Source organism: Bufo gargarizans, chromosome 1 (genome assembly GCF_014858855.1).
Source record: "Bufo gargarizans isolate SCDJY-AF-19 chromosome 1, ASM1485885v1, whole genome shotgun sequence".
Classification (NCBI taxonomy): domain Eukaryota; kingdom Metazoa; phylum Chordata; class Amphibia; order Anura; family Bufonidae; genus Bufo; species Bufo gargarizans.
Genome location: NC_058080.1, coordinates 60,381,948 through 60,405,253, shown reverse-complemented (window position 1 = coordinate 60,405,253; position 23,306 = coordinate 60,381,948). Strand labels below are relative to the sequence as shown.

General features: G+C 46.6%; 1 protein-coding gene across 1 annotated transcript in view; it reads right to left on the bottom strand.

Annotated features, from left to right (window-relative positions):
* HTT (huntingtin) overlaps nt 1-23,306 on the bottom strand; it is a 190,318-nt gene that overhangs the window by 127,401 nt on the left and 39,611 nt on the right. The window contains 7 exon segments of the mRNA XM_044295709.1: nt 88-206; nt 1,459-1,582; nt 3,852-4,207; nt 4,437-4,520; nt 11,666-11,870; nt 13,440-13,618; nt 21,269-21,410. Of these exon segments, the coding sequence (XP_044151644.1) occupies nt 88-206; nt 1,459-1,582; nt 3,852-4,207; nt 4,437-4,520; nt 11,666-11,870; nt 13,440-13,618; nt 21,269-21,410 (1,209 nt within the window).

Below are 23,306 nucleotides of genomic sequence, written 5' to 3'. Positions count from 1 at the left end.
AGAAATGCATTCAATGTCACCATACATGGGCCATCACTGGTGTAAATGAATCTAGGCCCTAGGGCCCGGTACATAGCTAGGTTTTACCTTATTTTCTAGGTCTCCTGGCTCCACCACTTCCTCTTTGGCGACAAAGCGATCAACGCTGCTATCAGAGGACTGGCGGCTGTGGCCTATGGTCTTTAACAGGTGACTCTGGTTAAGACCTTATAGAGAAAAGCAGTTATAGTAAATGTATGCTTTTATCATATCATTATTTTACTTCTAATCAGAAAACCTAACTGATGTGTATGCATTAATCACAACATAAATTCTCTACACTGAACACACATTACTTTTATGTAGACATTTTCTGCATCTATCCAAGCCAGTCATCACCATTATTATAATAAATATATATATACACATATATATATATATATATATATATATATATATATATATATATATATATATATATATACACACATATATACACACACACACACACACACACACATACATACACTCGCCTAAAGGATTATTAGGAACACCATACTAATACGGTGTTGGACCCCCTTCTGCCTTCAGAACTGCCTTAATTCTACGTGGCATTGATACAACAAGGTGCTGATAGCATTCTTTAGAAATGTTGGCCCATATTGATAGGATAGCATCTTGCAGTTGATGGAGATTTGAGGGATGCACATCCAGGGCACGAAGCTCCCGTTCCACCACATCCCAAAGATGCTCTATTGGGTTGAGATCTGGTGACTGTGGGGGCCATTTTAGTACAGTGAACTCATTGTCATGTTCAAGAAACCAAATTGAAATGATTCGAGCTTTGTGACATGGTGCATTATCCTGCTGGAAGTAGCCATCAGAGGATGGGTACATGGTGGTCATGAAGGGATGGACATGGTCAGAAACAATGCTCAGGTAGCCCGTGGCATTTAAACGATGGCCAATTGGCACTAAGGGGCCTAAAGTGTGCCCAGAAAACATCCCCCACACCATTACACCACCACCAGCAGCCTGCACAGTGGTAACAAGGCATGATGGATACATGTTCTCATTCTGTTTACGCCAAATTCGGACTCTACCATTTAAATGTCTCAACAGAAATCGAGACTCATCAGACCAGGCAACATTTTTCCAGTCTTCAACAGTCCAATTTTGGTGAGCTCGTGCAAATTGTAGCCTCTTTTTCCTATTTGTAGTGGAGATGAGTGGTACCCGGTGGGGTCTTCTGCTGTTGTAGCCCACCTTTCTTTCCCATTCTGACATTCAGTTTGGAGTTCAGGAGATTGTCTTGACCAGGACCACAACCCTACATGCATTGAAGCAACTGCCATGTGATTGGTTGACTAGATAATCGCATTAATGAGAAATAGAACAGGTGTTCCCAATAATTCTTTAGGTGAGTGTGTGTTATATATATATATATATATATATATATGAGAGTCAAAGTAAATTTACCAAGAGACGGGTTTGTAAAACGATCGGCTGGCTCTCCCTGGGGAATGATTGCCCCTTCGTCTTCCTCATCCTGAAGCTGTCCTATCTGCATCCCAGAATACTGGTTCTCAGTGCCATCGATCACCTAAAAGTGACAAGGGGGTATGTAACTTATACGTAACAAGCATATCATGACCTTCAGCACAGAATAAAGGGATGCTACAATATGTGGGGCTTGAATAGCAATATGGCAGTTTTCACACCAGTCTCTCAATGACCCATATAGATCCATAAAGGATACCAAAAATAAGAAGGGGACACCACAGTGTTTGGGAGGGTGTCATGAATCTACCAGTGGAAGGTATTTCAGAGGGGTATGGATGGCAGGCAGCTTAATCCTTTCTACAACCAAGCAAATACTCTGGGACACGGATTGACTCCTTTTTTGAAGCCTTCACTGGTGATGCAACCAACAGGCTATAATCTGACTTGGGTAACATCCGAATCGAGATAAAGCTACGATGTTACCCCTCCGCTAAACCAGAGTGAAGTGCCAAGGCTTCCACTTCAGAGCAGCGCTGTATATCCAAGGTAAGAAAGAAACCGATTATTACAGCACATCTAGCTATTTCCGCCCTGGTGAAAGGGAACCCGTCATCAGGTAATTATATAGCGCCATAGGTCATATCCCAGCAACATCATTGCTGTATCTGTTAAAACTCTCAGCCTGGACACTTTGATGTAAGTGTTCCTTTCCATATGCAAATATAGGTCATGGAGTCATCGGGGTGTTTTCTTACACAGCTTGAGTTACGGAGTCACAGCTGCAAGGCCGCAGTTCTCACTGCGATTGACAGCCCGCCACATCTGAAATCTTGTATATGCACCGTAAATACCATAGCCATTCTCCTCTCACAGTAACGGTAAGCCGACATGTATACACCAGAGGAGAAGGGCTAAGAGGATTTACGGTACATGCATGAGATTTCAGACGCGCGGGGATGACTTCGAGCCAGAAAGGGGGTTGTCAATCACAGTGAGATGCGGTGCTGACTCTATGACTTGGGCATAGTAAGAAGACACCCAGATGACCCCATGACTAGGGATAAGCGAACTTCAGTTTACGCTGAATTACTTTATGGATTCCGTTACCACGGACCATAATGCAGTTCAATGACGGAATGCTCATTCCTGTCCATGACCCAAAGGTACATCTTCAAAGCGCACTTACATCAAAATGCCCAGGTTAAGAGTTTTATCAGACACAGCAACAGATCATTAAGGTACTTTCACACTTGCGGCAGAGGATTCCGGCAAGCAGATCCGGCAATCCGGACGCCAACGGATGTTATTTGCGAGACTGATCCGGATGCGTTGAAATACCGGATCCATCTCTCCGGTGTCATCTGGAAAAACGTATTTGGTATTTTTTTAATTTTGCATTTTTGAAAGGTCTGCGCAGACCGGAAATCTGGATCTGTTTTGCCGGAACACTTGGCATTATTGCATCTCAATGTAAATTAATGCCGGATCCGGCATTCCGTCAAGTGTTCAGTATTTTTGGCCGGAGAGAAAACTGCAGCATGCTGGGGTATTTTCTCCGGCCAAAAAATGTAAAAAAACGGATTGCTCGCCATTTAGAATGCATTAGGATAAAACTGATCAGTTCCTTTCCGGTATTGAGCCCCTAGGACGGAACTTAATACCGGAAAAGAAAACCGCTAGTGTGAAAGTACCCTTAGTTGCAAGTCGCAAATCTGATGACCGTTCCCTTTAAAGGGTGTCTAGAGCAGTATTTTGTGTGTCTATGTAAAGAGCCCAGTCTTAAGATGCCCATACAAATTAGATGGACTTTGGCCAAATCCACAGTTTGACGGTACCAAGCAACCAATGTGTATGGGGTGTCCCAACTCTCCCTTGATGGTTGATGTTGGTGGGGAAAAAGGGAACGGAAACGGTTATCTGACAGCAATTTACTAAAGTTACAAAAAAATATAAAAATATCTAGTTGGTGTTCCATTGAGGACTGGTTTGAAAAGGACTACAGCAAGACTGCAAGGTTCTAAAATAACTGAGCAAAAAATAAATAAAATTTAAACGTGCTTTGAAAAAAAATAAAAAAAAATTTTTTTATTTTTTTTAAAAGGTAGCTGTCCCCTGAGAAAAAAAAAAGATGCACTACATGGTGGTTCCCAAAAACGGCTGTCGGCACACCATGCATGGGTATCCTCCTAAAAGGTCATGCTCTCAGGTGGCGGTATGCTGACCTTTTCAAAACTATTGGCCGAGTGTGAAAAGGAGAATGATGAATAGGTAGATGTATCCAACTCTGGGCCCTCCATGGAGGAACTCTGAGACATGTCCGGCCCTTCAGTAGAAGACCGAGATCCCCCCTCCGCCCGCTGCACACTTACAATTTCCGAACTGTCCGAAGGGGTCACAGCAGAATCTGGACCTTCTGTGGTGGTTTGTGAGCTATCGCTCACTGGGGAGGAAGCCCGAGTGGTTCCCTCGTTTAAGTCCGTATTTGGGTCAGACTGGACAGTGCTGATTTGACTTGAGCTGCGACTTAACATGTCCTCCTCCTCGCCTTCGGTTACTGTGCTGGCCAGGTCAGAGCTGCTGAGGTCCACAGAATCGGACTGCAGGGTGTGCTGTGACCGCGGCTGTTCTGTTATAATATCGTGAGTTGTAGAGTCTATAGAAGAGGTAGCAGCAGGAGCGCCAGAAGACGCTCCTGTATCAGACGATTCTTCGCTCTTAACGCCGGCTGAAAATGAAAGAACATCAGAAAATAAAAAAAATAAAAAAAGCCAAAAAATTTGAATCTAGGCCTCACCACCACCAAACAAAGCCCATCAGGTCAAAGCTTCACCAACAACACCCTTAAGAAACATCCAACAATATGAGACAACCCATTAACTACTTCCTGCAAATGGACAAACCATTATGCCCCCCTCCCTGCCGATGAGACATGGATAGAGGATAAGTGAACCTACACGAGCAGCGGGGAGCAGCGGGGACTTCGGACTTCGCTTCTGTATCATCTTCTAAGCCTTCCTCTTCACCCAGGTGGAGTTTACCTGACCATGTATAGATAATAATGTCATTAAACATGCACAAAATTATTAACAATGTCAAGAGGTGACCTCACAATCACATGTAAACCTTTTAATATAAAATGCACAAAGTGATGGGGTTTAGAAGCACCTGTATGTCACTAGCCAACACAACCAGCTAGAGTCCCACCAGTCTGACCTGTACCTATCACTATCCCCCACAACGGTAAGCGATGGGCTACATGTTGTGCAGGGACATGTTACCCATTCACATAGGTAGTGTGTTTCCTGCACAATATGTAGATGGGGACCACTGACAGCTGGTGATATGCTACGACTTTTTTGAGATCAGAATATCGGTTTTCTGGGACTGAGATAGCGATGGCATAGCCTCAGGAAAGGACAAAAGTTAGCAATATCAGATCAGGGGGGGGGGGGGGGTCCGAAATCTCTCACCCCCTGCCCATCAGCTGTTTTGGGGCGGATGCCAGAAACTATACAGTGCACAGACAGCACAGACACTGTGCGCATAGATTGTAAGCTCTTGCGTGCAGGTCCCTCACTCCTGGTGTTTCAGTTGTATATTAGCCAGTTACGTTGTAATGCCTCGTTTTGTACATGTACCCTATGAATTTGTAAAGCGCTGCAGACTATGGGGGCGCTATATAAAGATTATTGGGAGCAGAGCTGCAGTACTCCGGCACGGTCACTACACATTAGAAGAAGCTTTCCGCTTCTGATTACATCCATTGTATAGTTTCCTGAGAAGGGCGGCTGCCTAAAATAGCTGATGGATGGGGAGGGTGGATGTCGGACCTCCACTGATCTAATACTGATGACCTATCCTGAAGACAGGCCACCAATATCAAATACCAGAAAACCCTTTTAAAGGGAGTCTGTCACCAGATTTTGACCTTTTAGACCGCTTACATAGCGCTCTAGCATAGCAGTCTATGATTCTAATGGCACCTTTGATGTTTTCTTGTGAAGTTCCCCCAAAGCAAAAACAGACTTTTATTCATATGTAAATTAGGGCTCACAAGTGCCCACGGGCAGCGTTCACCTCGTTGGTGCCCAAGCTGTTCTGCCTCTTTTCGCCATATCCCCGCCCCAGCCTCTTCCTCTGCCCGCCCTGCTCTTCCTTTGCGTCCTCCTCCTCAAGTTTTCTGCAGCGAGATCCCGCGCCTGCGCTCTCCATTGCTTGGCTGGGGCATGCGCAGTAGCTACTGCCCCGGCAAAGCTATGGATAGCGCAGGCGCGGGATCTCGCTGCAGAGAAGGAGGAAGCAAAGGAAGAGCGGGGCGGGCAGAGGAAGAGGCTGGGGCGGGGATATGACAAAAAAAGAGGCAGAACAGCTTGGGCACCAACGAGGTGAACGCTGCCCCTGGGCACTTGCGAGCCCTAATTTACATAGGAATAAAAGTAAGTTTTTGCCTTAGGGGAACTTCAAAAGAAAACATCAAAAGGTACCATTAGAATCAGACTGCTATGCTAGAGCGCTATGCAAGCGGTCTAGAAGGTCAAAATCTGGTGACAGACTCCCTTTAAAGGCTATGTATTTGTCTGAGGTACACTGCTAGATATTTCAATACAGAATATTTTATTACAAAATACATAATATTAACCCAGAAGAAATATCACTATATGCCTATTACAGAATAGAGAACAGAAAGCCACAAATTCAGGAAAGAAAAAAGACAACTTCTGCATAAAAGTATATACAGGTCCTTCTCCAAAAATTAGCATATTGTGATAAAGTTCATTATTTTCTGTAATGTACTGATAAACATTAGACTTTCATATATTTTAGATTCATTACACACCAACTGAAGTAGTTCAAGCCTTTTATTGTTTTAATATTGATGATTTTGGCATACAGCTCATGAAAACCCCAAATTCCTATCTCAAAAAATTAGCATATCATGAAAAGGTTCTCTAAACAAGCTATTAACCTAATCATCTGAATCAACTAATTAACTCTAAACACCTGCAAAAGATTCCTGAGGCTTTTAAAAACTCCCAGCCTGGTTCATTACTCAAAACCGCAATCATGGGTAAGACTGCCGACCTGACTGCTGTCCAGAAGGCCATCATTGACACCCTCAAGCAAGAGGGTAAGACACAGAAAGAAATTTCTGAACGAATAGGCTGTTCCCAGAGTGCTGTATCAAGGCACCTCAGTGGGAAGTCTGTGGGAAGGAAAAAGTGTGGCAGAAAACGCTGCACAACGAGAAGAGGTGACCGGACCCTGAGGAAGATTGTGGAGAAGGACCGATTCCAGACCTTGGGGGAGCTGCGGAAGCAGTGGACTGAGTCTGGAGTAGAAACATCCAGAGCCACCATGTACAGGCGTGTGCAGGAAATGAGCTACAGGTGCCGCATTCCCCAGAAACAGCGGCAGAAGCGCCTGACCTGGGCTACAGAGAAGCAGCACTGGACTGTTGCTCAGTGGTCCAAAGTACTTTTTTCGGATGAAAGCAAATTTTGCATGTCATTCGGAAATCAAGGTGCCAGAGTCTGGAGGAAGACTGGGAAGAGGGAAATGCCAAAATGCCTGAAGTCCAGTGTCAAGTACCCACAGTCAGTGATGGTCTGGGGTGCCATGTCAGCTGCTGGTGTTGGTCCACTGTGTTTTATCAAGGGCAGGGTCAATGCAGCCGCTATCAGGAGATTTTGGAGCACTTCATGCTTCCATCTGCTGAAAAGCTTTATGGAGATGAAGATTTCATTTTTCAGCACGACCTGGCACCTGCTCACAGTGCCAAAACCACTGGTAAATGGTTTACTGGCCATGGTATTACTGTGCTCAATTGGCCTGCCAACTCTCCTGACCTGAACCCCATAGAGAATCTGTGGGATATTGGGAAGAGAAAGTTGAGAGACGCAAGACCCAACACTCTGGATGAGCTTAAGGCCGCTATCGAAGCATCCTGGGCCTCCATAACACCTCAGCAGTGCCACAGGCTGATTGCCTCCATGCCACGCCGCATTGAAGCAGTCATTTCTGCAAAAGGATTCCCGACCAAGTATTGAGTGCATAACTGAACATAATTATTTGAAGGTTGACTTTTTTTGTATTAAAAACACTTTTCTTTTATTGGTCGGATGAAATATGCTAATTTTTTTAGATGGGAAATTTGGGTTTTCATGAGCTGTATGCCAAAATCATCAATATTAAAACAATAAAAGGCTTGAACTACTTCAGTTGGTGTGTAATGAATCTAAAATATATGAAAGTCTAATGTTTATCAGTACATTACAGAAAATAATGAACTTTATCACAATATGCTAATTTTTTTAGAAGGACCTGTACTGTATCCTAATACTGCCATAGTTAAAAGGGCTAGTCCTCAGAATGCCTCCTCCTGCCTGGACGTGGTGGTAGGAGGTGGTCAGAGCTACAGAAGCAGCGCAGCCTATGCTACCAGATTCAGGCATCTCATAAGCATAGTCCAGCCCGCTTGGTTGCTGCTGTACTTCCTTCTAGAGATGGGTGCGGTTCCCAGAAGTGGGTCAGATATTTAGGTTTATTTATTTTTTTAACCCACATTTTTATCAGCAAGATAAGCATTGAACTATAAGGAGTGTTTATAAGGTCAGACAGCAGAGATAAGGAGCCGTCAGCTAGTAGAAAATCTCAAGGCTGTACAGAGAAAGGGGCTCAAAATGGTTAATAAAAGACCAATGGAAAAAAGGATTTTTAGCTCAAAATGAGTAAAATGCAATAATACTAAATTTGTCCCCAAAGGTGTACATAGCCTTTAAAGTTTTCATTGAACAAGCCCTTTAAAACCTTATAGTGTACATCTACATAGATTTCCTTTCTTTTCAATGCCTATGGCCTAGGCACGGCTCAGTCCTATTCAAGTGAATGGAGCCGAGCTGCAAAACCAAGCACAGCTGCCATACAATGGATGGTGCTGTGATTGGTAAGCTGCAATAACCACTGCAGTGGGGGTGCAGGGAGTCGAACCACCAACCACATACTGATAACCTATCCTGATCCGCTTTTTACTATTGATGACCTATCAGGATAGGTCATCCATATCAGATCGGCGTGGGTCCGACACCCGGCACCCCCGCCGATCAACGGTTTGAATAGAAAGCAGCGCTCACACGAGCTCTGCCTTCCCTGCTCTATTTACCTGCTCGCCGCAGCAATTGCAGTTGAGAGCGGGTGTAATTACAATTATGGAGTCCCCATTTACTTCACTTAGACAGCCGTCCCACAGAAGTGAATTACGACGCCATACTTGTAATTACACCTGCTCACCACTGCAATTGCTGTGGCAAACAGGTAAACAGAGCAGAGAAGGCAGCACTCGTGTGAGCGCTGCTTTCTATTCAAACAGTTGATCGGTGGGAGTGCCCAGAGTAGGACCCCTGCCGATCTTATATTGATGACCTTCTCTGTGCCTCCAGTGTTCTAGCGGTATTCACCCCTAAAAACACTGCTTCTATAGAATAATATGGTCTCAAACAGAGTACTATGGGTCCGTATTATGAGCAGTCTGTGCACCTTTATACAGTAAGAAGTGTGATATTTTGTCCTGACGAACAGTAACCCTACAAAAGCGTAACAATCAATGACACAGTATATACTTACAGTGTATAACGGCGCTCTGTGTCAGACACACATACTTTCTGCTCAGTAGCATGGGCTATTAACATGGTGATCATTGACAAGCAAATCAGAGATTAGGAAAGCAGTGAGAGCAGCAATAAGCAGAGCCGGGGAGGGAAGAAGAAAGAGTAATCACCTCTTAGTTTCCTGGACAGAGCAGGACTGCAGGTAGAGCTCCCGCCAGCTGCAGATCAGAGAATGGAAGAGCGGAGAAAGATTAATAGGGAGCATGCAGTATTAGGGGAGCCCCTCTGTGGCGAGATACGTGTTAGAGGATCAGCCATCATACATGAACAGACATTAATAGAAGAGAGGAACTAGAAGTGCGAAACCAGGTTACTGCAGAACAGGCATCCCCGGGACCGGTGTGATAGTGGACTAAAGGGATTTCCAAAAATCCAAAAGAAATTCAAAGTGAAGCCTTTCCTTCAGTGTACATCCACATGGGATGTAAATTGTGCCTAAAAAAATCTGCAAATAATCCATGTCAGAATCCGCAAATGTTACATGTGGATTTGCTGCGGATTTCTGCAAAAGTTTTAATCCGTAACCTCAAGGGGATTGCTTATTTCAGACAGAGAGACAAGGTCAGATAGAAGCCAGTCCTAAAGGTGGGGCCTGCACCTGTCTACAGAGCACAACACTCTTCGTTCATCGATATGGGACTTCCCCAATCCTGCTCGGCTATTTTAGGAAGTCGCATTGCAGGGGTCCCATTCTGGAGACAGGAGCGGGTTCCAGATATGGGACACACACCTGTCATTGATGCATATCCTGCTGATATGCCATCAAAGTCCCATATGGGCCAACCCCTTTAAAGAGACATGCTGCAAATTAAAATACGCACGGCAGGTCAGTTTACGCACAGACTTTTTTTTTTTTTTTTTTGCAGTGCGGAGATGAGATTTGGGATCAACTTTGCCATGTTATAATTTTATATAATGTTGTAATGCTATCTGAATCTGTACAGCCTGTTCTGGTGCTACACAATAAGAATCGAGAAGCTACAGCCTGGATTCTGCAGACTGCTCAATTAAAGCAGCAAATTTCAAATTATACAATTTTAAGACTAAATTCAGGATAATCCAAGGATTTCATAGTCCAGCATCAATCGGCCCAATCTGTCTGGTTCTACAGGATTTTGCGGTTTCAGCACCATGCTATCATAGAGAATTAATTCACTGTATTAAAATGCAGAATGGGCAGCAGAAGCAACTTTGTCCGGCTGGAAAGTAAAAGTAATGGGGGGGGAAAAAAAAAAAAAAAAAAAGTGACGGAACCGGTGATAAAGGCTCAGATCTGTGGCTAAAAGAACCTGCTGCCCCTAAAGTACAACTGTAAACTGTAGGACTCCTAGAATAGCTGTTTAATTAGGCCCCGTCCCATTCCTGACAGGTCTGTTTCAGCAACTACTTGCATTCCTCGTGTAACAATTCTAGAGCATCTATTCTTATAATCTTCATGATGTGTCATTGCTTTATCATTCCTGCTAGAAGTTATGAAAGAAATAATCTCTTTGCAATAAAAGTCCAGCTGAGTGTTACCAGATGAAAGGTGTCCCTGCACAGCCAGTCACTAGGGACACGCTCCCAACTGGTATCACCCATCTGGACCTACATTGCAAATTGATAGTAATTAATTTATACCTTCTAGCAGGAATAATAAAGGAATGCCACAACATAGTCTCATAAGAAAAGATGCTCCAGAATTGTTATTACATGGGGGATGCAAGTAGTGACTAAAACGCACATGTCGGGAGAGAGGTCACGGGTCCTCTTTAAATAAAGCAGAATAAGGCTACATGCACACAAACGTTGCTTGTTTCAGTTTTTTTTGCGGATAGGATGCAGACCCATTCCGTTCAATGGGTCCACATCAGTATGTCCGATGCGCAGCCCCGCAAAAAAAGAAAATAGAACATGTCCTATTCTTAACCGTTTTAGGCATTGTTACAATGGATCCACCCAAAAAAAAACGGATGTCATCCGTTTTTTCTGCGGATCCGCAATTTGCAGACTGCAAAACACATACGGTCGTGTGCATGTAGCCTAAAACACTTAATGTTCTGCAGTGGAGATGACAATGCGATGTATGTATCTGGCCTGATGCCAGTCTCTGACACTATTCTATATATTGATTAGTGATAAGTGTACTAACCGTTTGCAAGTTCGGGTTCGGCGTTTGGGTTCTGGGTGAATTCCGTTATGGATTCTATTATGGACTCCTGCATAACGGAAACCAAACGGATCCGTTAATCAGGCCATAGACTTCTATTATGACGGAATGCAAAATGGAATGCCTCTTAAAGGCTTCGATGGTGCATTCCGTTTTATAATTCCGTTTTATTCCGTGACAACAGAATCCATAACGGAAATTCACCCAGAACCCGAACCTGCAAACAGCAAGTTCGCTCATCCCTATTAGGGATAGATCCAGGAATTGCCATCATAACCAGCAGCAAATTAAAAAGAAAACCCAAGATCCATCTGAACGAGACAAACAGGGCGTAAAGCAGCAGCGTTGGCGCCATCGTTCTAATGCTTGCCTATGAGCTCTCCAATGCTCCCACTACGACTGCGGCCGCGCGCTTCATCTCGGCACACGCTGACATGTGGGATGCCTCCGGACGCGGTCAGAACATGGAGGAGCTCGATGGGAGGTGTCCTGAACATCTGCTGCAGCAGCTCCAGAGCTCCCGTCACCACATTATGATCCCGGTGTTGGGTGTAATGTAACGTCAGTTCATAAATCTAGAAAACACAAAAGGAACGTCACCAATAGTCACAATGAAGGGGCATCCAGTAATCATATTAGACAACTTAGGGCTCATGCACACAAATGTATTTTTTGTCTGTGTTCGTTCCGTAATTTTTTGCGGCCTGTATGCAGAAATGACTCAGTGTGCATTCTGTGCCCGTACCACAAAAAAAATTGTCTGCATTACACACGTTCTATTAGGGGCCATCCCTTCTGTTCTGCAAAATGTGGAAGGCACTCGGCCAGTATCCGTGTTTTGCGGATCTGCAAGTTGCAGACCACAAAACGCCCAACGGTTGTGTGCATGAGCCTTTACTAAAAAATCTATTATTCAAGCTGCCCAAACCTCTCTGGTCCTGGGAGGTTCACTACAAAATGGCGTTCAATACAGATACAGCATTTGTTATGTTGGCACAGGACCTGTGCTGTTTGTGGAGGCTGGGTGAATGGCTCATTTTAACCGCCCTGCGCCAGACTTTTACAGTATATCACTTCAAGTATCAAGTTACTGCAAAGCACCATAATAGTACAGTGTTATGCCTCATTCACATGTCTGTGTTCGGTCAGTGATATCCATCAGTGATTTTGAGCCAAAACCAGGTGCGGCTCTAAACAAGGAACAGGTTCAGATCTTTCCCTTATACCTCATGTCTGTGGAGGCTCCAATCCTGGTCTTGGCTCAGAATCCCTGATGGAAATCACTGACGTGTGAATGAGGCTTTATAAAGAAACAGGCTCAAGAGCTGTGCCCATGCCATTACTAGCAGGTGCTCATTATACAGATGGCACACTGCTGTTACTGCCAGGATCAGAGTTCCCTCCACTCCCACCAGTTTAGCCCCTTAGATGTGGTCAATGCTAATCCTGGCATCTATAAGTGGTTAGAGACAAGGTGGGACTTCTTCTTACCCCATCGCTGCAATCAGGCATTCAGAGGATTAACTGCCGGGATCACAGTTTTCTCCAATCCCAGCAGTTATGGATGTGCGTTACAGCTGTCATCCCACCGCTGATGGAAGTGTCATGCGATCAAAACCGATGTAACAGCAAATGTCAAAGTGCATCTGACATTCTACTACATCAGAGAGCGGAAAGGGGTTAAAAAGGTTAATCCCATCTCAGTCCTGCATGGCTGAAATCAGAATTGTATTTTTACTCACTTCTAAGCAGCAGCCGCCAGGGGTGACCAGCATAGCACAGCGCCCTCTGCCATCTCCGTATGTCCAGCCACATCTGGCTGCTGGAAGGACGAGATGGGAATAACCCTACTATGGAACGTGTCCAGTACAGCGCCATCACTGGTGGAGCAGGAGAAGTCCATACACAGTCAGTATCACACAGTGCCAGACTAGGCGCTATTGACTAGGGCAAAGTCCAGTTGTCAATTTATTCAAGAGGAGGAACATCGCTGCTCCAGAATGATTTAATGGGGACTAAAAGGTACTCAGTAAAACAGACAAGTCAGGGAACAGGATAGCCCCTCTTCTTCAATAACTATATTTTTTTTATGTGGTTGAATGAGAAAAGAAAACTATGGAGCCCGGCAGCCATACTGTGATCACCTGTGTTAGCTGCTCCACTGAAGGGGAGATTTCGGCCTCTTTCCGCGTCACCCCAAAGCTTCCTTTCAGACTGGTGTCCTTCACCTGCTGCTGTAGTAGTGGTATTAGATAGCGTAGTGTTAACAGGACGCCCAGAATCAAAAGAGTAGGGCGTTCATCCTCAACAGGAACCAACAAACCTGCACAAATACAAGAACAAGGGCTTGAATGGAAACCACAGACAAAAAGAACCGGCTGTTGTCAAAACCCCTGAAAATGAGGAACAGGAAGACAACCAAGAGAGACAAACCAAGTCGAGTCCCCTGCATGACTGCTTTCTCCTGCAAACAGCGCCACACCTGTCCCTGGGTTGTGTCTGGTATTGCAGCTCAGAACCAAATACATGGGGCTGAGGTGTAATACCATATATTGTCCGCAGAGAGGTGTGGCGCTGCACGTAGGAGAAAGCAGTCAGGGTTGTCTAATCCGTATAACCCCTTTAAAGAGTCTGTGAACACCAGTCTCTCTATGTATAGTCCACACACAGGGATAGGTAGGATATAACAGTTACAGTTTACCATTGACTCCTACTGTAAATGCACATGTTCTGCGCATAGGTTTTGGAGGATGCTCTTGGACTGCAAAGTCAAACATGCTGTCCAATACAGTTAAAAGGAGTTAGCCCAGGAAAAGCATCCCTGTGCTACGAAGAGACATTTCGGATGAAGTATTACTGCAATTTACATGTAATAAAAGTAATGTTAGGTTTCTATGTCCAATCGGCTCTGTGGTAGCGTCCCCTGCTGTTTATCCTTCTAGGTCGACCTTCTCCTGCAGTCAGTGGTGGACACACATGCTCAGTATCGTCCCTGCTCTCATTCCTCCTCCCAGTGCCTTCTATAGAGATAGTGAAGTGGCCCAGACAACATTCATTCATCTCTACGTCTAAATTCATAGAGATATACTGCTATATATCTCTCTAGACATTAGAGAAGGAAATGGTAGGTGCATTACATACCATACAGCTATTTATTAGTGTAATTGGTAGGACTGCGCGTAAGGGCCAATTCAGATGGCTGTAGCGCTTTGCGGAGCCGCAAAACACGGATACCGGCCGCGTGCGTTCCTCAATTTGCGGACAGCACATGGCCGCAACCAGAATAGAAAATGCCTATTCTTGTCCACGATTGCGGACAATAATAGGACATGTTCTCTCTCTTCCGAGCGGAAACACGGATGCGGACAGCACACGGTGTGCTGCATGCATCTGTTGCGGCCCCATTGAAATGAATGGGTCTGCACCCGTTCCGGAATGGATGCGGACTCTTTTAAAAAAAAATTGTATGCTGGAATTAACAAGAGCAGAGTGCAAGGTGCTCCTGAGAGATGTAGGTGCTGGACTTTCAATGGAAGTGGCTTCTACCTTTCCACACAGTGACCAGAGCTGCAGTGGGGTGAGTAATGAAGTATTCATATATGATGTGCATTTCTCCAGATATTTTTTCTTCTTTAAGGGTGCATTCACACAACGTATGTATTTTGCGGCCTGCAAACATGGATCCGCAAAAAAAAATAAAAAATAGGATTTGTTGCGCTTACCTGTAAAATCCTTTTCTCGACGAGTTCATTGGGGGGGACACAGAAGTCCATGGGTATAGGTGTTGCCACTAGGAGGCGACACTAAGCAAAAAAGTGTTAGCTCCTCCTCTCAGCTATACCCCTCCTGCAGACACTGAGCTAATCAGTTTGTACAAAGGCAGTAGAAGCAGCCAGGTGAAGCCAACAGCAAATAATAAAAAGGAAGAAAGATGGAGATGGGTCAGAACCAAGAAACGGAGAGACCCATCAATGTACATATACAGGGTGGGAGCTGTGTCCCCCAATGAACTCAACTCAGCGAGAAAAGGATTTTACAGGTAAGCACAAAAAACACGAGAATTTTGTACTTACCGTAAAATCTGTTTCTTTTTCGTTTATTGGGGGACACAAGCTTGACCATGGGTATAGCTGCTGCCACTAGGAGGCGACACTAAGCACAAGGTGTGAGCTCCTCCCTTCAGCTATACCCTTCCTACAGGGACTAAACGAAAACTGTTCGTGCAAAAGCAAGAAAAAACAGGGAAACCAAACAATGTATAAACCCAGAACCACGTAGGCCATAAGAGGACCGTAAAAAGAGTGAACGGGTGGGAGCTGTTTCCACCAATGAACGGAAGAGAAACAGATTTTACGGTAACTACAAAAATCTTGTTTTCTCATCTGTATCACTGGGGAACACAGGCTTGACCATGGGACGTTACAGAGCAGTCCAAGGGTGGGAACAACAAGAAACCCTCCAGCCAGAGAACTGCCGTCTGCAAAACTCTACGCCCCAGAGAAGCGTCAGAAGATGCAAAAGTGTGCACCCTGTAAAACTTGGAAAAAGTGTGCAAAGACAAGCAAGTAGCCGCCTTGCATACCTGAAGTGCCGAAGCCCCGTGATGCATCGCCCAAGAGGCCCCCACTGCTCGGGCAGAATGAGCAGTCACTGACACGGTACGCTTCCACAATGACCAAACAAATCCATCGGGAAATAGAAGTTTTAGGCGCAGCCAGTCCTCGTCTCGGCACTTCTAGAATCACGAACAGGGAATACATCCGCTGGAAAGATGACATCTGGGACAGATAGATGCGAACGGCTCGTACCAAATCCAGAGTGTGGAGAGACTGCTCCCGAGGATGAGACGGGTCAGGACAAAAAGAAGGGAGAATAATCTCTCAATTTAGATGGAATGCCGACAAAACCTTCGGAAGGAAGGACTGAACAGGGTGAAGGACTACTTTGTCCTGATGGAGGATCAGGAAAGGCGACAGATATGAAAGCCGCGAGTTCCGACACCCTACGGATGGAAGTGATTGCCACCAAAAAGGCCACCTTGTAGGACAGAAAGTGAAGCAACACCTGTTGCAAAGACCCAAACGGTGAGGACTGGAGAGCGTTGAGCACTAGATTAAGATCCCAAGGATTCAACGGAGGACGAAAAAGGGGGCACAGCATGTGCCACCCACTGCAGAAAAGTCCGAACCGCAGAAAGCGAAGCCAAGTTCAGCTGAAAAAGAAGGGAGAAAGCCAAAACTTGCCCTTTAAAAGGAAGCTGAGAGCCAGCCCCAAGTCCATGCCCGACTGCAGGAAAGACAAGAGTCGCGACAACGAGAAACGAACGGGAGACAGCGGATGACACTCGCACCAACTAAAGTAGGACTTCCAGGTCCGGTGGAAGATTCCGGAAGACTGCTTTCTGGCACGAATCATGGTCTGGACCAAAGCATCCGAGAAACCCCGAGCCCTTAATACGGCATCTTCAACAGCCGTAAAATGTTAAATGTAGCGACCCACGCTGGTGTCCGCCCGGCCCGCGGGATGGAGCCCCGTCCGGGCGCATTTCGCTCGCTGCTCTGGTCTGTAGTCCGGCTGATGCAGGGGCTAGCAATTCCCTATTTGGCTAATTGGCTATGTGCAGGGGCTTGGATCGCCGCTTTGCTGCCTGCTGGGCCGCAAACTTCGTCACCCGGTCGGGGGGAGGAGGGGTGGAAGATTGGTCCCTGAGACAAGAGGTCCTCCCGAAGAGGAAGACGCCAGGGTTCCTCAGCGAGGAGGGTGACCAGAGATGCGTGCCACACTCGGCACGGGCGGGAACTCGTAAGGAAACATGAACTGACTCCACGGAATCACTAGAGCGTCGCACTCCAGGGCCATGGGATCCCTGGACCGCGCAACAAAGTCCTTGACCTTGTGGTTGAAGCGGGAGGCCATGAGATCCACGTCCGGCCGACCCCATCGCTCGCAGATGGCTAGAATAACCTGCGGGTGAAGAGCCCACTCGCGGGGATCGAGGCGCTCCCAGCTGAGGAAGTCAGAGATCCAGTTGTCAATGCCGGGGATGTGGACTGCCGACAGAGGCGAAACGTGGCTCTCCGCCCAGCTGAGGATGAGAGCTGTTTCTGCCATGGCTGCTGGGCTCCGCCCTGGTGATTGAGGTAGGCCACTGCCGTGGAGCTGTCGGATTGAACTCGACCCGGATGTCCCCGGAGATGGTCGGTCCAATGCCGCAGAGAGAGACGAATCGCTCAACCTCAGAACATTGATTGGGAGGGAGCGCTCCTCGAGTGACCACACGCCTTGAACGGAAAGATTTCCAAACACTCCCCCCCAACCCCGGAGGCTTGCATCCGTTGTCAACAACGTCCACCAGAGAGGAAGGAACGAGCGTCCCGACGTCAGCATCGGGGAAACCAACCGCCACCTGACGGCCCGGCAGGTCGGGGCAGAGAGACATATAGGCCAATCCAGAGAGGCTGGGGAACGGTCCCAGTTGGATAGAATGGCTTGCTGAAGAGTTCTGGTATGGAGCTGAGCAAATGTGATCCAGAGCCCGCATGCAGTGACAAATGTTCTGTGGTAAATGACTGCTCTTACCACCTGTAGCATCAGAAATTATCTCATCCAGGCGCTTACCAAAAAGTCTGCTGCCGGTAAAGGGGAGGGCCGTCAGGGTCCGCTTTGAAGCATTATCTGCCGCCCAGCAGGAGAGCCATAGGGTACGGCGAATAGCCACCAAAAGGGCTGACGAGCGGGCCATAAGCCTGGCCGCGTCCAGAGAGGCTTCACAAATATATGTACTGGCATGGGAGAGCTGCAGGGCAGTATCGGCCAGTTCCCCAGAGGGGACCCCTAAGGAGAGATCCTGACGTAAATTTGCTCACTCCCCCATAGCTTTGCTCACCCATATAAAGTCAAACAGTTGCAGTGCTGTGCCCACTGCTTCAAACAAAGATTTTGCAAAAGCTTCCAGTTTCTAATCCCTGATAGAGAAAGAAGCCCCATTCGCCATTGGCAAGGTAGTATGTTTAGCCGAACGGGAAACTGGCGGGTCCACTATAGGTGAGGACGATCATTTCTTCTTAGTCAAATCTTCCGGAAATGGATAAAGGATGTTTAAGCAAGGCAAAACGTCTATCAGGAAAATTCCACTCCTTGGAAAGAGAGGAATCAAAATTCTGGTGGTTGGGGAAATGCTTGTGCGAGCGATGGGACCTCCTAAAGGAAAAACCCGAGCCGGCCGATGAGGGTGAGGGGTACTCAATCTGCAATGTCTCAATAATTGCTGTAATAAGATTGTCCACCATGGAGGACAGTTTAGACGACTGACCCTCAGGAGAGACAAAATCCTCATCTGAAAACCTCCCCTCGGAACAGGCCTTGGAAGAGGGGACACGTCAGAGTGAGACTTTCTGGTAGGTGGCGGAGAGGCAGAGGAAACGGGAGACACAGACACCCTTTTGGGGGAGGATGGTCTGGCCCGTTTAGAGGGACGGCCGCGATGGGAATGAGCCCCAGGATCCCCAGAGTCGAATGCCCCAATATTTCCACAATGGCTTTGTTCGTATGGGAGACACCCTGTAACATCCTTTACAGGGAGCGTGCCCACTCCGGCTCTACCATAGGCTGGGCGGTAGGGGCAATTGGGTCCGGGGCAGAGCAACCTGACGATGGAGCAGCGCACGCAGAGCAGAGGGGATCTGACTGAGCGGATGGAAATTCTGGGTCCCTCCACAGCACGTTCAGAGGAGCCTTGCCAGCGTCCTACCGCAGGTGCATTTAAACGCAGGATGTGGGCAGAGTCAGAAAACAGTGTCCAGATTCACCACAGCTGACAGTGTGGGGGCGGGGAGAACTCATGCCCCGCCCCCAACTCTCCTGCTGGCCCCAGGAAACGAGGTAGCGCTAAAGCCCCAGCCAAACGGAGAGGCCGGCCGGGGGATAAGAACACACAGTGAGCAGATGCAGGAGTAAGGCCTCAATTAATAGCGGCCCAGGCAACGCCCTGGACCGGAGACAATGCACAGAACTAGAAGGGCCTCTGGAAACGGCCGCCTTGTACCCAAAGCTGCAGCCCCCCCTCTCCAGACCAGAAAAAAAATGCCTGGAGGGAACCAGCTCTGTAGGGGGGGTGGGGGGTTGGGGGACAGGTAACCTGAGAAGGGGAGGATGTTGGAAGGAGGGGAGCACTTTGGGAGCAGGAATACTCACCCGTCCTGTGTCTTCTGCCCCCCCCTGGCTCCAGCCGGATCACCACCTTCGGTGTGCGGCCCCTTGGGGGGGGACGCTACCCTGGAAACAGAGGGGACTTGTGGTGGGCGGCCGTGGTGATCAGCAGGCTGGCGGGATGCAGAGGCTTGTTCTGGTCCTCCTTTGCTTCTGGAGAACGGGAAGGAGCAGCAGGCTTGGGGACCCCTGGTCTCCCGTCTCCTGGGTGGGAGTGCAGGCAGCAAAGACCGCCTGAAATTCCTGCTAGAAGAAAAGAAAAAAAAAAGAAAATGAAAAAAAATAAAAAGCTGCAGACCTGCAATGCAGGGAAGTCTGCCTCCTCCAGACACTAAGCTAAAACTGTTTTAGCTTAGTCCCTGTAGGAAGGGTATAGCTGGAGGGAGGAGCTTACACCTTGTGCTTAGTGTCCACCTCCCAGTGGCAGCAGCTATACCCATGGTCAAGCCTGTGTCCCCCAATGATACGGATGAGAAATCCTATTTTCTCACTCGTATCATTGGGGGACACAGAAGACCTTGGGACGTTAAAGAGCAGTACCAAGGGGAGGGAACAAGACCAGAACGAATCCAAAACCTTTCATAAGGCCCCGCACAGAATTGCGGGGGAAGGACACACAAAAAAAAAAATGGACAGGAAGAGCCATTCCCAGGAAGGCCAGCCAGAGAGCGGCCGAATACACAGAGGCCCCAGCTGAGCAGAAGCAGAACAGCACAGGGGACATAAGCCACGGCTTAGGAGACTTCGGAAGAAGTGGAGAGCACACAGAGCACACAGAATATCCACAGATGGACCAGAAAGAAAACAAGTCAGTCACCAGAACAAAACGGAGAGACTGCAGGATTACCGGGGAGAGAAAACAAAACCTGGGCCCAGAAAACTTCTAAAGAAGTGATACCCAAGGATCAGTTCCCCAGGAAAAAAAAAAAAAAAACACTCTAGAGTGATCAGACACGGACAAAGAACTGCAGACGTGACGAATCTTGCCCCTCATGGGGGAAGAAGTAGGGGTGCCAGAAGGCAAGAACTGCATACCAGGCTGCCAGAGGAGAACGACACTTCAGCAAGACTATGAACAAGTCAAGGCTAGAGAACCTGGATGTCTGACATGACCATGGCCCACAAGAAAACGATCTCGAGGGAGAGAAGAGACACAATGGAACAAGGCAGTGGAACCGACACAAAAAATTAATAAAAAGATTTGGCAGACCAGCAGGAAAACATGTCTGTCTCCTACGGACACCAAGCTAAAACCGATTACAGTCTGTAGGAAGGATATAGCTGAGAGGAGGAGCCAACTATTTTTTGCTTAGTGTCGCCTCCTAGTGGCAACAGCTATACCCATGGTCTTCTGTGTCCCCCAATAATATGAGCGATAATCCATTTCTTTGTGGATCCATTGTAACAAAGCCTATTCTTGTCAGCAAAACGGAAAAGAATAGGACATGTTCTATCTTTTTACCGGAGCCGCGGAACGGACATACGGTATGCTGCGAGCAACTTTTGCAGACCCATTGAAATGCTGATCAGATGCAAACAAATACGGTAGTGTGAATGGGGCCAAATTCACGGGATAGCCCATTTAAAAAATAAATAAAAAAAGATGAAATTGCAGAGCAAACCAGCCAAACATATGCCAACAGGACAAATCCTAAAAAGGTGTATTTCTAATGAGAACCAGCTAGGGCGTTACATATTCATACCACGTATTCCTTATCATCAGGCTGCAAGTAAAAATGGAAAGAAATTAGACCAAGGAACATACCCAGCAGTACGTTGAGAAGCCAAGCGTAGAAATACTGCGTTCGCCGGGAATGCTGACAGATGTGGACGGCAGAACCAGCTGCTGTGCGTCGGATTGTGGGAGAGCTAGATTTCAGATTGGCTATAAACGCTTTCAGCAAAACCTGGAAGAAGAGATTTTACAGCTTATTTATTGGCAGCAGAAAATAACATATAAACAATCTTAAAGGCCATGTCCATCTTCACTCTGTTTTTATTGTCCCAATGCATCTACGGTAATGTAAAAATAAATAAAAAAAATTCAATTGAAAAGAACATTTATATAGTTTTGCTTCCACAGCTGTGATGCTAACCAACGCATCTCCATGGCAACAGAGAACAAAGCCTGTGTAGTCCGATACCCTACTCATAATTTGGGGACAGAAGAAAGCAAGTACCATGTATTGGGTAGAATCGGACTACACATAGACTGAATGTTGTCTGTTACCACGGAGACGCACTGGTTTACAGAATAGCTGTACACAAGACAACAGGACATTTTTAACCAAGATTTAGTGTAAAGTTGGTGCACTTTTATTTTGAATATCTGACTGAGGAACTGTACATATGGCCTCATTTATCAAAACCATCTACCAGGAAAACTCTTAGTCGCCCATAGCAACCAATCAGAGCTCATCTTTAGATTCTAAAAGTGTTCTGAAAAAATGAAAGGTGAGCTCTGATTGGTTGCTATGGGCGACTAAGAGAGAGTCTTGATAAACAAGGCCCATAGTGTTTAAAGGGGTTCTCCAAGATTCTCATATTGATACTCTATCCTCAGGATAGGCCATCTATATCTGATCGATGGGGGTCTGACATCCCACCAATCAGCTGTATGAAGAGGCTACGGTGAGCACCATGGCCTCCGCACAGCGATGTACATTGTATAGCAGTGGTGCTTGGCGTCGCAGCGTGGGCCCATTTACTTGAATGGGAATGAGCAGCACCTAGGCAATGGGACAGATATCACTGACCTAGGAAGAAGTCTCAGCACCAAATGGAATACCGCAGCCTCTCCATACAGCTGATCAGCAGGGGGGGGGGGGGGGAAGGCGGATGTCGGACCGCCACGATCAGAGGATAGGGTAGAAATATCAAAACCTTGGACAACCCTTTTAAACAATCGGGTCAGGGAGACCATTTTCCAGAGGCTGGGCCTGTATGAATCAAGCATTTACGGCATATCCTTTGCATACACCATAAATGTCATTTTGGGAAACCCCCTTTAAGGAGCAATAGAGCACAGGCATGTATAAAGAATAAAAGGTACCACTATAAGACAGACCACGCCATTTGTAGAATTTTTGTAAATACCGACAGCACTTAAAGGGATTCTGTCACCAGGATTTACCCTACAGAGATATTCATATGTGCCCATCAGTCTCCTTGTTTTGCATTAAATTACCCCACTCTTACTGCTCCGCCCTTCGTTCCGGAGCCCAGCACCGCCTACCAGTTAATTTATTCACTGCACTCGTCATTCCTTCCAAGCGCCGCAATCTCACGTGCGCAGACTACTGTGTACACTGCGCCACGAGATTACAGCGCTTAGAAGGAATGACGTCAGTGCAAATGCAGTGAATAAATTAACTGGTAGGCGGTGCTGGGCTCCGGAACGATGGGCGCGGCCGGGCTCCAACGGATCGTGGGACAACCACTTGGGCTCCTTATCAAGGTAATTTACATAGCAATAAAAATCGCTTTTTTGACAAAAAAAAAAAAAAAGACACAGAGCAGTAGGAGTGGGATCATTTAATACAAAACAAGGAGACTGATGGGCACATATGAATATCTCTGTAGGGTAAATCCTGGTGAGAGAATCCCTTTAACATGCAATCTTTAAATACATTCAGCCGAATACAAAAAGGATTACAATAAAATAATATCAGTCTGACATCCTAAAGGACAGTCAATGTGCTGGATAATTCAGAATCACTGGATGTGCTTCCTCCTCCACAGACACAGATCTTAAAGGGAACCTGTCACCTAAAAAGCGCATATAAAACCGCCAGCATTACCTC